Source organism: Macrobrachium rosenbergii, chromosome 16 (genome assembly GCF_040412425.1).
Source record: "Macrobrachium rosenbergii isolate ZJJX-2024 chromosome 16, ASM4041242v1, whole genome shotgun sequence".
NCBI classification, from domain to species: Eukaryota; Metazoa; Arthropoda; class Malacostraca; order Decapoda; family Palaemonidae; genus Macrobrachium; species Macrobrachium rosenbergii.
The window spans coordinates 40,316,262-40,334,703 of NC_089756.1; the positions used below are offsets into that span (position 1 = coordinate 40,316,262).

General features: G+C 35.7%; 1 protein-coding gene across 4 annotated transcripts in view; it reads left to right on the top strand.

The window, feature by feature from the left end:
* Positions 1 to 2,078: 2,078 nt before the first annotated feature.
* Positions 2,079 to 18,442, top strand: part of LOC136847357 (fap1 adhesin-like) — a 29,464-nt gene continuing 13,100 nt past the window's right edge. Inside the window, exons 1-5 of one of the 4 annotated variants that reach the window (XM_067118957.1) lie at positions 2,079 to 2,557; positions 6,075 to 6,247; positions 6,828 to 6,973; positions 16,996 to 17,142; positions 18,200 to 18,304. In XM_067118957.1, the coding sequence (XP_066975058.1) occupies positions 2,543 to 2,557; positions 6,075 to 6,247; positions 6,828 to 6,973; positions 16,996 to 17,142; positions 18,200 to 18,304 (586 nt within the window). In that variant the 5' untranslated portion in view covers positions 2,079 to 2,542. Of the gene's footprint in view, positions 2,558 to 2,584; positions 2,744 to 3,060; positions 3,125 to 6,074; positions 6,248 to 6,827; positions 6,974 to 16,995; positions 17,143 to 18,199; positions 18,305 to 18,442 lie in introns of those variants that run through there. The other 3 variants (XM_067118956.1, XM_067118958.1, XM_067118955.1) reach the window with 3 other exon arrangements.

The window sequence follows — 18,442 nt, forward strand, 5'->3', positions numbered from 1 at the left end:
TCTCCTCTAGTTTGTGGGTTCAGTGAGAACCCTGATGCTGAACTGCTCTGGCTAGCTTTTCTATATTTGTCTCATCAGTGTTTGCCAAAGCAACTCGCAAGCAGTGTTATATGCGTAAAACGAAAAAGGCGGAAAGGTATTTTAAATTCGGCAGTTAGGTCTACGAAGAATTGGTGCTCGCGAGCACGATTTTAACAACTTTGAAAGAGCACCGCCAGACCATCAGAGAGCACAGAGGTGCTCTCGAGCACCAGGTTGGGAACCCCTGGATTAGACACTAATATATGTCATTTTTCACATTTTATTTTTCACCTCTTCTCACTCCCGTCCCCCATCTTTGACTCTTTGTTGGGTGAGCCGGTAGAGCTGCAGACTGTCACTCGATGGACCAGAGTTCAATTCCCTGGCCAGCTGATGAAGAGTTAGAGGAATTTATTTCTGGTGATAGAAATTCATTTCTCGCTATAATGTGGTTCGGATTCCACAATAAGCTGTAGGTCCCGTTGCTAAGTAACCAACTGGTTCTTAGCCACGTAAGATAAGTCTAATCCTTCGGGCCAGCCCTAGGAGAGCTGTTAATCAGCTCAGTGGTCTGGTAAAACTAAGGTATACTTGACTTTTCCTATCAGGGCTAAACTTGGACTTAAAGGGCATCGGGAGTGTCACTATTCATCTCAGCGATCTCAAAAACTATGGATTAGACACTAATATCCGTCGTTTTCGGTTATTTTTACGTCACCGCCTTCCCACCCCAACCCCCTTTGGTGCAAGTGATGCCTTATCCCTACAATATTCTTTTCCAAATAGTAAGTCATATGTATACCGAAATGAGGTATGATAAATTCGTAGAGTTTGTTTAGTTACTGAGTCTATAGGCAGCACCAGCCCTTTTCAGGGAAGCCTTTCGCACACCCACCCCCTTTGGTGCAATTTGGTGCTAGTGAACTCATACCTCCACAGTATTCTTTCCGAGAGAGTAAGTCATATTTTACCAATCTTAGTTGAAATTGCTGTTGTTTCAAAGTTGTGCTGGAACACACACACACACATACACATGCACACATACACATACATACATCCATTTTGATATATATAGAAGATAGAAGACATATATTTATATATAGTATATATATATAATGTATACATATAAATATAAGATATACAATATATACATACACACAGACACACACACACACACACACATATATATATATATATATATATATATATATATATATATATATATATATATATATATATGAATATATATATATATATATATATATATATATATATATATATATATATATATATAAAGACAAAATCCGTGAAGGAAAGAGAAACGGTGGAGTGTTGCAAGGTCTTTTGACTTACAGTCCTTTACTTATCAGAGGCTGCTAAGTAAAGGACTATAGGTCGAAAGGCGTTGCAGCACTCCATTGTTTCTCTTTCCTGTGCGGATTTTGTCGTTATTTATGTATTCATTACGTTCCATATTATCGGGATTCAGTTAATACACACATACATACACACACACACACACACACACACACACACACACACACACACACATATATATATATATATATATATATATATATATATATATATATATATATATATATATATGTGTGTGTGTGTGTATATGTGTGTATATATAAATGTTGCAGAAGCATGGCCTATATAGATAACAAACAGAATAGTTATATATATATATATATATATATATATATATATATATATATATATATATATATATATATATATATATATATATACACATATATATGTATACATATATATATATATATATATTATATATATATATATATATATATATATATATATATATATATATATATATATATATATATATATATATATATATATATATATATACACACACACACACACATACTTACATGCTAACAATGTAGCAGAGCAGCCAGCACAGATAACAAACATCATGGCTCTTGCCAAATCATTATAAGCAGCTTTATGACATGATAACATTTCTTTATATATATATAAACTGCTGGCAAACATACAAACAGGAAGGGTGCGTTATGTAACTCGTCACCGCCCTGTTGCCAAGCAAACCCATACATAGTCACCGAGAACACCCGAGCCGAGCAACATCCAAACTATTATTTGTCGTATTAATTTCTCGAAAATGAATCTCAGGAAGATACATCAATCATGCACGATCTGAAAATGGTTCTTTGTGGTTATGTTTGGCTTATATCAAGCGTGAAATTGAGCAGTTAAGTGAATATTTACGGACATTAGATGAGAAGTGCTCTTCTTGCTAAATCGAGTTGGAACTTGCTTAAGACAATTAATTCCTATATAATGCGTAACAGGAAGATATTTCAACCAATAAAGACATGTAAATTGTACTTTGTGAATATTTTTGGGGTATATTAAATAAAAAACTGAGCGTGTAAGTGAATATTTACAGACATTAAATGAAAAGTGATCGTGTTAAACCGGGTTTGGATCTTTGCTTATCTTACGGGTGTTGGGAACCGCGACCTCAGAGATGTCGGGGTTGAGGGTAAGGCTTATTTCTACGTTGTTTTCTGTTGTTGTGGATACGTTTATGGATTAAAACATCAAATTTTAGGGAAATTACGTAATTTAGACATTATTTGATGGGGATAATTCGTATTTTATAAGGCTGGAACGTGGCCTTATCTTACGGTTGTTGGGGACCGCGACCTCGTAAATGTCGGCATTAAGGGTGAGGTTTTATTTTGACGTTATTTCCAATTGATGTAGATACCATTGTGGGTGGAATGGTTAAATTTTAGATGCATTGCGTCATTTGCGTAACTTTTACGGTATTTAATCATGGTAATACGTATTGTTTCAAGTGCTGCCGGTTCTACGGGTCAAGGCTAGGCTACGGCCATGGGCCGAGTCAGATCAGCTGATCAGGAAAACACTCGAAATTTATCCAAATTAAAAAGTAGTTTATGTTTTTGGAGTTTTTTTATGGGCTAGGAAACACGAAAACCACTGTAATATCTTGACATTCCTTAACGTATTCTAGGTCACCGAGTCCTTCCTGACCGAACCCCATATCAAGCCTGAATTAAGATAACGTAGACCACTATGTAAGGTACAAAATTCAGCTTAACCTCACCTAACTCAGCTTATACTCTTGGCTTTTACTTGTTTAGGGGGTAGAACTAAGCAAGTGCTTCACATCGGGTGTTACTTTGGAAATTGATTTTGGTAGAACTAAGCATTAGCTCCACGTCTTGTATTTCCTTTAAAATTGACTTTTCCTATAGTATTTTGGTTGCTTATCAAGGATCTACTGTCATTTTTTGTCATTCGACTGTATTCAACCTATAATTAACCTCAGAATTGATTATGTTTTCGTATGCTGGCCATCCTGGAATGCTATATTGCATGTGCAGTGCTATAGGGGAACTTTTGGTAAAAAGTGAGTTCCTCTCCCTGGGGTCTAGCACCCTCTGGCTAATTAACATAGCCTACCAAGTCAGGTTAGGTTAGGATACGTTAGATTAGTTTGGTTCCTTTCATAATAGATTTCCTTAGCCAGTCCCTTCTTGAACATAGGCTATGGCTCCCTAATGACTTTCATATTTGTGGAACCATTCTATACAGTCCTTGCAGAGCTATTTCTTAGAGATATCTTGATTTTCCCTATGGAATTTTGGTTGCTTATTAAGAATTTAACGTTATTTTTTGTCGGTCGGTTGTAATTAACCTGTAATTAACCTCAGAAATTGTATGTATGTGAAATTGTACGTTGGCCATCCTGGAATGCTATTGCTCATGTGTAGTGTTATAGGGGAGCTTTTGATGGAAAGTGGAGTTTCTTCCACCAGGGCTTTGCGGGCCAGAGCCTCCCGTCTAAGCAACATGGCCTACTAGGTTAGGTTAGGTTAGGTTAGGTTAGGGTATGTTAGGTTAGTATAGTTCCTATTATAATAGGTTTCCTTAGCCAATCCCTTCTTATACATATGGCTCCCTAATGACTTGCAAATACACGGAACTGTTCCATAACAACAACATGGCGGTCCAGTCTTTCTCCCATCGTTTCCAAACCCCGTGTTCCCAAAGTTCCCCAACCATGTTTGGTAGATATGAGGTTAATAATAATTGACCAACAATAAACGATACCACCTCCTTCATCAGAAACACCAAAAGTTTAGGAAAAATCAGTTTCCAAGGTAATAGTCCATGCGGAGTTCTTACTCAGAAATACCAGCTAGGGTGTGAACCTGATCTCAGGCACTGTAAATTATCAGTGACGTGAGTTAGGCTAGCTATCCTAACTTATGCTATTTGTTAACATCTAAGCTTTCCTCAGCCTTTTAAACTCTACATCTAGCATATAGCATACCCCTGTGATTTCCCATTGTTAGACACAAGGTGTTTTAAGATGTAAGCCAAAAATTTCCCTTGGAATTTTATGTCAGATTTGTCAAAATCAGATCAGAAACTTTCATCAGAATACTGTCATGCCAAGAAATATTCTTCTACGTTGATACCTTTTTGCGGAATGATGTCTGAAGATAATTCTAGGCCTATCCTGAGACTGCTTTTCGAAAATACAGTATTTAACAAAAAGAAGGTAAAATTGCAAATTACTAACCCCCCAAAATACAGTATTAAACAGTCGCTGACTGAGATGTTGCTATGTTTTGTTTTTTTTTGTGTATTTTTATGATGTTTACTATCTGTTGTTTATATTTTTTCATTGATCCCCGGCGGCCCCCATTTTACATGTCAGCCAGTAGTTGCTGAACTAGAGGGGCCATAGTAGTATGCAATTTTACGCAAAAGAATGCTAGCTTAGGCCCATCAAAGCTCTGCCATTGCCATTTGGTTTAGGCTATGTAGACACTTGTCACCCGAATCGTTGTTGAGTGGGCTATGGCGTTTTCACTAAGTTATATTAGGTTGATAATGATCCAGTCTAGTTGTTGCACATTTTGTTACCTACCTCCCTAGACTCTTTCATTGGGTAGGCCTAGGCTAGTTCTTGTTAAATTTCAGTAAATAACTAGCGTTAGGTTACTGATGAGTCTAATCTAGATCTGAAGGATAGCCTATTAAGCCTGGCATAAGCCAGTTTGTTCAGCGATGATTTTAAAACTATGTTATAGTGTGAATATGAAACATAATTTTCATTACAGTGTTAGGTGACTTAGGTCATGAAATTTTGATAAAATTGCCATTCATTTTTGTTGGAAATGCATATGTAAGCCATGAAACCCCCTGGTATGGGGTGTAGTTGCCCTAATGGGAGACCGCAACTTCTGCGTAGTGGAAAATTTAAATGAGTGAAATAAAGAGAGACTTCCTAGTCTAAACCTTAATACCGTGCCCTACATGACTACATGTGGGTTTCAGCATCCCTTTGCACCAAAACCTGACTTTGTGAGCAGTAGAGTGAAATGCAAAGATACATTGTAATATAACTTTCCCTTTTCTAACCTAACTGGGGATGCAAGGTCCTATCTGACTAGGGGTCTTTACTTCTTGGTACCCCTTCCCCACACAACAAGATTTATGGTGCTGAATAAACCTTGGAAAGAATATTTGCTTTTCTAGGTTGTTTGTTGCCCCCTTGGTCACTACCCCAGTAGGGAATGGTCAGCTTTTAGTGAATGGGTGGCCATTTTATTCCACCATCCCAATCTATTTTACCCCAAAGACAGTGTTTTCATATTGATGTCTCCCCATTATAGTTAGAAACAGGAGTGGCTATAATTGGTTAGCCAAACATTTCTGATGGAAATGAATGTCAAATTCATGAAAATCACATAAAAAACTATATATCATGGCAACTTTATCCATTAGTTACAAACATTTTATGTTTTTAATGGTGTGGAACATTTTTTATATTATTGTACAGATGAAACCAGTATCTGACAAGTAATTCTTGCTCTCAGCTGATGTAAGATGTTCTAAAGCTTTGACAAAGCTTGCTGTAATTTAATGTTAAATAGTTGTTCTAGTCATAAATAAAATGTTAAGATATCGTCCCATTGTCCTAGTAACATGCTCTAATCCTGCATAATATTTTGCAGCTAATGGGGAAGTGGAGTGTCCCAGTAGCCACAGCAGTGGCTGTGCCACTCTTTGGCCCTGCTGTTTTTGCAGACTCGGGCAGCAAAGATGCTGCCAAAACGACGACGCCTACATCACGCATGATCCGTCCTTCCGAGCTTCCGATGTATGAGGAGCCCGAAGAGGTTTTAGAGTAAGTTTTGGCTTTCATTGTACTGTGAACTTTATATTTTTACTTATTCAAACCAAACTTTACTTTCACAGACATAAATGAATGTTTTTCTTCATATATAGCTTATCTTCATTGTAGTCTTGACATGAAGGAAGAAGCTGTCTTTTTCAGGATGGTATACAATGTAATGTAAGTAGACACACTGTAATCTAAGCTGCCAGAGTGAAATATTATTTATGAATTATCATAAATCATAGTACTGTATACAGCATTTTGAATATGCAGTACAGTATAACTGATTTGAAGTACATTCTAATTTTATAGGAAATAAATACCCATTCTGCCACATATTATGCTGAAGATACTTCTATATAAGAAAATGTTATGCCCTGGGCATCCAGGAAAAATGCAATTTAAAAAAAAAAATTGCTAAATTTTTTTTATAAATGCATACTATATATTGTTTGGATTTGGTACTCTTATGTAAAGCAGCTTATGCCCTCAGTATCAAGGGAGATTACAATTTTTTTATATTACATATTTTCTTTAGTCTTCAAGACCTTTTATATTTTCGGTATTAATGTCCAGACATATTTTACAGCTTTGAATATCATGGCCGAGAAAGGACATCTTTGGAAGAGACTGTAGGAGCAGTGAGACATGAAGTCGAGGGAATTCTCGAAGCTACAAGATCAACAAGAGAAAGGGTTGTACATATCTGCGAAACCGGGAAGGCTCACACTATGGGTAATGTAGAATTTGTAGGCCATTGGTTTTGTCATGTTTCTTGAATGATGTGGCCTTGTGATATCATTTCTCTTTCGAAACATTCTAAGTATCCACCCAGGTAAAGCAGTTTTTTAAGTGGTTCTCTAAGGCATTCAAATGAAATATTACAGTACAGTTAGAGACGAGACCTTAACGGAGAATTGAAGCTTTTGAAAATGTGTCCTTAAATTAACACTACTGTATCTGTGTAGATCAAATTTTTAACATTTATAAATGTGTCCCAAGACAAATAAGTATGATGTTTTGATGCACTTACACTTTTAACTTTATAACTGAAAAGTTATCGTAACTTTAGAGATGTTTGCATCATTTTGTATCGAGTATAACTGGAAAGTTATCATAACTTTAGAGATGTTTGCATCATTTTGTATTGAGATTACTTCCACCCAGCTTTCGTGATTTTTCTCTTGTATCTTTGTACATTCCTCGTTTCTCTGTCATAAGTGTTACAGGCATGATTGTCTTTGTGAGTTTTTCCAGTTGTGCTTGTAAGAAGAGTGCAGTACTGTATTCAGTAGAGTAGGTATACATATTGTGTTGTAATATTTGACTTCTTGTGCATGGCAGTTGTAACTTCTTCACCTCATGCTTGTTGATTTCATAGCTTCTGTGGATCTCCTGAAAGAACTCCAGATGCCAGAAGGTTAGTTTTAAGGTTTCCTCTCCGAATTGAATGTTTAGAGGAATATGCTAATGCTCTTCTCACATTTTTGAGTTTTTAAATTAATAAACAAATAGATATTAAGAGGTTACAGTATATTTTTCTTTGAGCACCCAAAATGAGGTGCTCTAAATATTTGTGCTTTAAGGAAGTGTGATTCAAAATAATTTTCCAAAGTGGAGCATTGCTGAAAGAGGACTTAGAAATAATTTCTTTGAATGCAAAAACTGAAAGCCTGATTACCCCTTAGGTTGGTAGTGCTGTCAGTGTACCTCATGCGGTGCACTGTAGGCATTACTTGGGTTCTTTGCAGCGTCCCTACAGCCCCTAGCTGCAACCCCTCTCATTTTTTTTTACTACACCTCCATTCATATTCTCTTTCTTCCATCTCACTTTCCACCTACTACTAACAATTGTTTCAACATTATTTTCACCGCTGAATAACCTCATAGGTCATAGCACTTGGCCTTCAACCTAAATTTCCCTTCAGCCTAAATTTTATATTCCAAAAACCTAATTAGTCAAGGTGCTTGGAAAATTAATAGAACATTTACCCTTGAAAGCACAGAAGTTGTAGTAGTATTTATCAGTTTCTCATGAGGCTGAGAGACCAAAGTCCCTCTTTTTTTTTCATCATCATTTGTCATTAAATGATTTGCATCAGGTTTTCATGATTATAGGGTCAGGTGAGAATTGAGTTCTAGTCTCTTAATTATGTGTGTGTGGGATCAGATGGGAAATGAGTTCTATCCACTTAATTCTTTCATGTACACTTTCTGCCTAAGACTTGGTACAGGCAGTCCCCGGTTAATGGCGATCTGGCTTTACGGCGCTTGTCTAGCGACGAAAATCGGCAATTTTTGGAGCCTGAAATCACCGATTTCCGCTAATCGCGCTGATAATTGGGTATTGGCACCGATACATACCTAACAAAGGTGCCGATAACCAAAAATTGGCGCCGATAACCGAAAATCGCTGAAAAAGTGCCGGAAATCGCTGATTTTCGGTTAGTGGCGATTTTTGGTTATCATCATACCCCCAGAGCGGAACCCATGCCGATAACTGAGGACTGCCTGTATTAGAGTTAAAATGGCTGCAGGCAGTATTTTGTGTATCATTTATGACTTTGTGTTTATTCAAGGACGTGTTTATTCAAGGACTTGTATAACCCACTTGACATTACATTTTGTTAATTAGTGATTTTAAAAATATGTGGGAACACTTCTGCCATAGACCATAAATATTTTGCTCATTCAGTTGTATTTGTCACCAATTGCTTGTACTGTACTTTAGATATGTATTTGTAATGCAATGGAGTGTTTGCTTAATATGATTTGAGAATTACGAAGTAAACTTGTATCATCTGTATTTTTCGATAGTACAGTACCTATAAAAATTTCACCATTACAGTACACATGCTTATAGTGAATGTACACAACTTTTTTATAAACCTAATTCTGTGGCAGGAATTTGCACAAGTATAAGTAATACTGTTTGTATTTTATAAGATAAATCCTTGTCTGGTTGTTGTGACTTGTAGAAATATAACATAGGAAAAACTTATTCATTGCAAGTCAGATTAACTGGCACATGGTATAGGGACACATTGGTTGCATACAGTTGATCTGCACTGCTGAACTAATGTTTTGTGTGCATTTGTTTCATAGCCACAGTGGATATGCTAAAAAGTCTGCAATCATTGCAAGGTTAGTGGTATTTTTATTAATTGATTAGAGACTTTCAGCAGAAGCAGTGTAATAAATATAAATGTAAAATGTAGGAGTTATCTGTAATTTTGTAATATTTTCAATAGGCCTGCATCTTTCCATACAGTATTTTTCATTTTCTTTTAGGAGGCAGAACATTAACAGGTTCTTAAAGTTGTATAAATCTTAGTATTTCTTATACTGCATTACCATTTTTCTGTCTCTGCTAGAAAAAGTAGATTACAGTAGATGTTTTCAAACCGGATTTTATCTTACAAGAATGCAAACCATTGTCTTCAATATAGGAGTATATTTTGCACAGTTTGGTTCTGTCATTGAAATGTTGAAATACAGGCAGTCCCGTCATTGAAATGTTGAAATACAGGCAGTCCCAAGTTAATGACGGGGGTTCCTTTCCTGGCTGAGTGCCAATAACCAAAAATTGTCATTAACCTGAAAATCACAACAATTATGGTAATAAATGGTTTACGACGCTGTAAGTGCTGATTGGTGCCAACGTCATTAGCCAAGCATCGTAAAACTGAAACGATGTTAACCTATGCTGCCGATAAGCGGGGACTGCCTGTAATGAACAGTAGTTAAGAGGTGGCAGGTGGGGTAGTAGTAGGAGTACCCATCCACTCACCTGTCTGCATAGCCTCATCTTTTCTTTGGCTGCTGTCTTGGCAACACATCTCCACTTCTGTGTGGAATGTGGATCTTAGTACTTTAGAGTTTCTTGGGCTCATCTTCACCAATATTCCTTGCTATATGATCCAGGTGAGGCTTAGTCCCTGGTGATGGATATCACCCACCTCAAGTGGACTCCATATAGTCATTGGTCAGGTTCCACTACTTGAAAGCTCTTCGTTGGGAAAGAGAGTTGTGGCCTAGCACTTGCTAGGCCTAAGTTTGACTCTCTGGCCGGCTAATGAAGAGTTAGAGGAATTTATTTCTGGGGCTAGAATTCATTTCTCGCTATAATGTGGTTCAGATTCCACAGTAAGCTGTAGGTCCCGGTCCTGTTGCTAAGTAACCAATTGGTTCTTAGCCACATTAAATAAGTCTAATCCTTCGGGCCAGCCCTAGGAGAGCTGTTAATCAGCTCAGTGGTCTGGTAAAACTAAGGTATACTTAACTTTTTTTTCCACTACTTGCCCCTCCTGCTCTTGTAATACTGTCTCTATGGTTGAAGGAAAGTGTGAGGGTATGCAGCCAGGTGAATGATTGGTTGGTACTACCACTCACCCACATGCCACCACTTAACTGCCTTGTTTCAAGCGTTGATGACTGAACTACTGTGTGTCAAAGAGGTTCCTATATAAAAGACTTTAGCTTTGTATATCTCAGGAAAATGAAATTTTCTGTGAAGAATAAAATTCCAGTCTTATTTGACAACAGAAATTTTAGCATATTGAGAAAACTAATAGAGATTTTAATATTATTACATAATTTAGTGCTGTTTAGTAATGTTAGGCAGGCTGATAGTAAATGCTACTAACAATGTGTATGAGTGAGGAAGGCAAGAGGGATTAGTTGATGCTGTACACTAATTTTATATGTATAGCTTTCATAAGTACCCACTAATGTAGCTGTATATTTTATGCTTATATCTTGGTTGTGCAGTAATGATCAGATACTGTAATTAAGTTAGTGATGCTTGTATCTGTGTATAGTACATACTAATTAGCTCTCTTGTGTGTCTCATGTGATAATTTGTCCTTTGTCACACACTGTATCCCCCATATTCTTTACGTACTTTATTTCTTATAATATTATTCTCTTAATTGTGTAGTTAATGGTTAAAACCATTAACAGAATCTGGTACCAACAAAAGCTTATCTCACAGTAGGCCTAAAAACACTCTCTTCAGACAAACATCTGTTGTAAGAATGCACAAACCCAAAGTGTCTTTTATTGGTAGCTTCTACTGTATATCACAGTGATATAAAGTATACATGTGCATAAGTATAATTGTACATTATTCATGTTGTGGTTTACAGTACTGCATATGGATTATTGGTCTTAATATTTATACTTTGATGTTGACAGGCCAAAAAGATATGAAGAAGCTAAAAAGATATGAAGAATGTGGTTAAACACTTTGAATGCCTGGAAACAGTAATGAATTACATTGACATAAATAAGAAGGAAAATGTAACATAAATAAGAAGGAAAATGTAAGGAAAGCACTTTAAATTGAAGAGCAGTTTGCTAGGTATTTACCCAATGGCACAAAGAAATGAGGATATATTACGTTATCAGTCACTCCGCTGTGCAATTTAGTTAACTTTCAGTGTATTTTCCCCTCTGTTGGTATGATGGTACAACAATCCAAATTTAATTCAGTATGGCATTTTCCCCTCCTCATTTGAAGTATGTGTCTATTGCAAATCTGTTTCATTTCGTGAAATCCACTTACCAGTAGTCTAGCTTATCTGTCTTGCGGTACTAGTTAGCTGTTTAATTCTAGGTGATAAAAAGGCAGTGGATCAGTGATTCGTGGGTATGAAAGAAAAATTATTCACATTTTTACATGTATTGGTACATTTTCTTATGACAAATGCTATAGGGTACATGTTTATATTGGTACATTTTATTATGACAGATACTATAAGGTACATGTTTATATACGACAAATGCCATAAGGCACATTTTTTTCTTATGACAAATACTATAAGTGCATGTTTTCTTTTGATGAATACTTCAAGGTACATGTTTTCTTATGTCAAATACTGTAAGGTACATGTTTTATGACAACTGCTATTGGGTACATATTTTCTTGTGAAAAATACTATAATATAACATTGGTTTTTGCTGCCCATGGACTTTCAAATTGAATGCATTTATTGGTAAGTGTATTGTGTGTTCCCTGTGAATTGCTGTTTGCTTTGATGTTTTGAATGGCAATGAGCTTTGTTGTACTACTTTCATATTACAGTAAAGTCCCATTTAAAGTTCCACATGTCCCATTTTTAATTGCACAAAAGTTCCTCGCAGCGAACATGCAAACGGAAATTAGATATTGTGTAAGAATATCAAAGGGTTGAGTTTAGCCCTTGGCCCTCTCGTTGTATGTTTTTCCGACATATTCACCACTTGTGTACCTCTTTAGCACATGGTAGCCTTTTAGACAGAAATTGGTGTAAAGAATAAGCATGATATACATGAGGTGCCTGTAATTTTTTGGATGGATGTGCCTTGAGAAATATATATCCACTGTTTAAAGAAATTCTTGTTTTTATTTTATTTGCATTTTTGCTGTTAGTTGTCCATTGTTTTACTCACCATCAGTGTCATCAGTTTAAACATTTTATGGAGATATAAATCCACATTTATGCATGTGTACAAATATGTTTAAAAATAAATCTAAATAGAGAGCTTTCAGGAATCTGTTCGAAAAGGGGACTCAAACAGATTCCTGAAAGCTCTCTGTTTAGATTTATTTTTAAATATATTTGTACCCATACATAACTGCAGATTTGTTTCTCCATTTCAAGACTCATGGTACTATGAGTATTTTTTAAAAATTTTATGTCACCTTTCCCTCTTTTGGGGTTAGATGCAAAGTGAGTTATTTCCAGTCTCATGTGACCTGTGCTATTTCTGCCTGAACTCATGAGTTCTAGGTCATCAAGCATCCCCTTTTTCCCAGATTTCCTGGGCATTCCTTACTGATTTCTGACCTGCTACCTCTATATCAACTAGTTTTCTGACCAACTGTTCCTTATCACGTGTCTATACCATCTTAATCTAAGATCTCCACCTTCCAGCCTGTGGTCACCATATCTCCCACAGCCAGTTCATCATTCATGGTACAATCTTTTGACCATACTCTGGTTAAGGATACTGACATTCTTTGGTGTCAGTTTTTTAAAATTTCACCCATTTTCTTTGTCTGAATCCTCTCCTTTCATATCCACTTGTTTAGGTTTTTAAGATCTGGTCGTTAGCCTAGGCAAAGAATCAGTGTTATTCATAACTTGCAGTAGTTTAGTTTAGTGTAACATGCTATTTTTCTTTTATCCTTTAATAGATGTTTTTTCAATAGCATATCATAAAAATTATAAAAGATCTTTTGAAAATTATCAAATCTTTAATAGCAATCTTCACCCAGCAAGTTGTGTTAAACTTTTATGGCTGTTTTGTTGTGAATACAAGAAATTTATATTTAACTGCATAGATTTCTTTTTTGGATTCATAAGCCATATAAAATTAATCTCAGCCCATTTTAAGTAATCTTCTTTATAGTGGTACACATTTTTAATCAGACAACACTCTCAGGGCCGTTGTTAGTATGTGTAGTTTCAGTTTAAATTTAGAGGGTTTTTAAATAGTGGTTTGTCCACTGTATTTTAATTGTGTAACTATATATTTTATTACAAAATATTTTTTATGTACAAATTAATAAAAGTGATATGCTTACCTTTGTCAAAAACGTTCATAATAAAAACTAGACCTGAGTTTCAGGTAAACTTAGGTCTAGTCTTTATTATGTGCCTTTTTGACAAAGGTAAGCATATCTCTTTTATTAACATATACTCAACACTGGAGATGATATAATTATAGATATAAACAGTATGAGAGTAAATTCACTAATAGCTTAATGTTATCTGCACTAAAAAGAACAGGCAAAACACTGAAAGGAAAAGGTAACTTACAGACGCCAGGGACTGAAGCTGTAAGGCACTCACTGAACCATGTAGTCATCTAAGGAAGAACACAAAGGGACATTTTAAGGCAATTTAGATGAATTTATACATTGTTATTATTATTATTATTATTATTATTATTATTATTATTAGTATTAGTATTAGTATTATTATTATTATTATTATTCAGAAGATGAACCCTATTCATATGGAACAAGACCACAGGGACCATTGACTCAAAATTCAGTCTTCCAAAGAATATGGTGTTCATTTGAAAGAGGTAACAGAAGCTAATAGGAAATAAAGAAAGAAGAGATCAGCAATGAGAAATGAAATAATAAATTAAATTGATAAATGAATACATACAATGTAAGTAAATTCATGAAATCCATCACCAAAAGAGGTCTTATTAATGAGGAGAGATTATCCCTAGATGGAAGGACAACATGATTAAAAGGAGCTCAAGTCAGAATTTCTGGCCGCAAATTTGGAACCTCTATGTGGAATACAACAGACAGGAAATGACTTTTATCTGGTGCCTTGGAGCCCTAACATAAGCTAGCTAGATAAGAACACTTCTTTTGGATGGTGTCTGGAAATTGAGTTGGATGCACTGTTAGGCTACCATAGAGTACAGGCAGTCCCCGGTTAATGGTGGGCTCGCTTAATGCGATCCAGTTTTACGGTGCTTGTCTAGCGACGAAAATCAGCAATTTTCAGCGCCGAAAATTGCCGGTTTCCGCTTATCGGCGCCGATAACCGAAAATCGGCGCTTTTCGCAGCCGATAAGCCCCAAAAATCGCCGAAAAAGTGCTGGAAATCGCCAATTTTCGGTTAGTGGCGATTTTCGTTTATCATCACACCCCCAGAACGGAACCCCTGCCGATAACCGAGGACTGCCTGTATTGGTTTTGTGATCAAACCAGTCTATTTTATATTATAAGGTGCATGTTTTCTTATGATAAATACTATAAATTACATATTTTCTTATGACAAATACTATGAGGTACATGTTTTCATATGACAAATACTGCAAGGTGTATGTTTTCTTATGACAAATACTATTGAGTTCTGATGACAAATACTATGGGGTACATGTTTTCATATGACATATAGTATAAGGTATATGTTTTCTTATGACAAATACTATAAGGCACATATTTTCTAATGACAAATACTGTGAGGCAATGTTTTCTTATGACAAATACTATGAAGTACGTTTCCTTATGACATACATCATAAAGGTATGTGTTTTCTTATGACAGATACTATAAGGTACGTGTTTTATAATGACAAATACTATGAGGCACATGTTTCCTTATGACAAATACTTTGAGGTGCATGATTTCTTATGACAAATAATAAGGTACATGTTTTCTTATGACAAATAATAAGGTACATGTTTTCTTATGACAAATACTGTAGGGTATGTTTTCCAGTGACAAATACTATAAGGTACATGTTTCTATTGACAGATAATATAAGATACATGTTTTCTTATGACAAATACTACGAGGTACATGTTTTCTTATGAAAAATACTACGAGGTACATGTTTTCTTATGACAAATACTATGAGGTACATGTTTTCTTATGACAAATACTATGAGGTACATGTTTTCTTATGACAAATACTACGAGGTACATTTTTTCTTATGACAAGCACTATAAGGTACATATTTTCCAATGAAAAATACTTTCAATAAACGGCATTGGTATCCTAACTTATCCAGATTTTTAAAATTATCCAACACTCTCTACTTCCCCAAAACCTATTGATATCTGGGACTTTACTGTATGCTTCATAAGCCATTTTGTTTTGTTTTGAATTGCACTTTTGATATTGTATGTTATACAGGTTGTCATTGTTATATTCTCAGAAAGGCACCAGAGTTTTTTAAATTGTTGAAAGTCATAGATATTAAAAGGGTGATATATTGCATGCTTCAGCAAGGTGATAAAGATTGTACATACAGTTGTAAATTGACTGCAAGAAGCTCTTTCAGACTTACATGTTGCTGTAAATTATCACTGATAAAAAAATATAGCTGATACAGTATTTGCTTTTATAGATTTTGTTTGCTTTGGAGTGTAAGACAAGATAGTATTTATTAAGTTTTGCTTTGATTACAGAATGAAAATACAATCTTGGCAGAATAGTTTAGGATGCGTTAGGTGTTTATCAAGGTGCTTATTACCGCATATGATTTTGTTCGTACAAGAATAAAAATGTATAGTTTTTATGTAAGTGTCTATTTGGTGCAAGCTGATTCAGTTGCTGAAGCTTTGTAATAAACCACCAGTCAAAGAGAGAGAGAAGAGAGAGAGAGAGAGAGAGAGAGAGAGAGAGAGAGAGAGAGAGAGAGAGAGAGAGAGAGAGAGAGAGAGAGAGAGAGAGAGAGAGAGTTTGACCCACACTCACCAGGTTTTACCCTCACTCTTTCTTCACCAATCATTGTGTCAACAAGGCTACATTGTTGCTCAGTGGTCACTGTATTGTGCTCTGTAGACAGGTTAGTATTGTCTTAAGGAATCCTCCATACAAGATTTATGACTGAAAATTTTGGGACAAAAATAGTTTATGACTTCTTGTACAGTATTTGTAAAATTAAGACTTACTATAAATAGTTGACCTTTGGTATATGGTCTTTTGACCATACTGAAAATGCTTATGTGAACTCAGTGTGTTATTTTTATGATTTATTAATACATTCAAGTAATTGGTAAATATATTTTGTTAACGCACTGGTTTGGCTCATATGTTTACTAATAATAGTAACTATTTCTAATATATTACATCTAATTTGCTGTAATAACACATTAGAACATTTTGTAATTCAAGGCCTCTGAAGATCTAAGATTTTAAATCTTGTGTGAAATTTGATGTGCCAATGACAGTTTTAAAAGGGGAATAAAACCACCTACAATGCTTCTATTTGATATATTGTCATTTTCTTTGCAGCTACCCTTGATTACATCTCAGATGAAGAAAATGTGCTTCCTCGCGTTGGGGCAATCACTATTGGTGGCTTAGCAGGCCTTGTTCTTGGTGCCAGAAAGAAAGGTGGCCTAGCCAAGAAAGCAATGTATACATCTGTAGGTGTTACAGGTAAGTACTTCTCTGAATGGTAGTTTGTTATCATACGCCAACCCCATTGAGGGTAATGCCATCAGTGCACCTCACGCGATGCATTGTAGGCATTACTTAAGGTTCTTTGCAGCGTTCCTTTGGCCCCTAGCTGCAGTCCCCTTTCATCCCTTTTACTGTACCTCCATTCATATTCTCTTTCTTCCACCTTACTTTCCTCCCTCTCCCAACAGTTGTTTCATAGTGCAACTGGGAGGTTTTCCTCCTGTTACACCTTTTTACTCTCAATTTCCCTTTCAGCACGTAATGACTTCTTAGGTCGTAGAGCTTGGCGTTTGGCCTTAATTTTATATTCCAATTCCATTTCCAATCATACACCAAGTACTGCATATGCTTTTGTGATAGTCAACTCAGCTTTTGGAGACCTGCTTTTTAGCCTGTAGTTAGGGGGTCAGGCATTACCTGGGTATGCTTCTGACACATGAAGGATTTCCGGGCCAGGCTAAATTTAGATTCATTTATGTTATACTTGCGTATGAATGCTTATCTGCGATTCTGTTTGTGCACTGCACAATAAAGTTTTAGTTACATAAATTGAATGCTGCTTGGTTGTTGGAAAATACTATGGGAGTAGCTTAGAAGAAAATTACTTCATTTATTCTGAATATCAATAATTACATGAAGAGAAATTCCAAATCAGATTACCAGGAAAGTAAGTGTTACTTTCATGTCTAAAACCAGTTGGGTTCAAATTGCTTTTTATCATACCAAGTACTGTTAGCTAAGAAGTAGCCTATATACCCAGGATATCATTTCAGATTTTAATATCTATATAAAAACTTTGCCCTTTGTTTAACTCGCCCTGTACTTACGTATTTCTCTTCCTTTTGTATTTGCTACTTTCCTTTGCAATTCCTTTATCATCTGAGTAGTAACAATAATACTGTAATAATGGCAATACCTCATCCATTAATTAAAAAGATCTTGTCTTCAAGTGATTGCACCCAGGTCATAGCATTCTATTTCTTTTCATTTAAAACTGGAGTATCACTGTTAACTACATTAATTTTATTTTCAGCTGCTGCTTCCCTGTGCTATCCACGCCAGGCTTACCAGATCTCCCAGCAGGCATATGGAACTGCCAAAGAGTACGCAAACATTGGATACAACTTTGTTGCTGGAGGTACTTCAGTAATTTAACAGTTATTTTCCCATTATGCACATAGGTTTTGTAAACATGTTGTCAAAGATTAATTTGTAAGATGGTTGTACAGTTGCACGTAGTGCTGCATTTGATTATTTGTTATTATATATTTTCCCC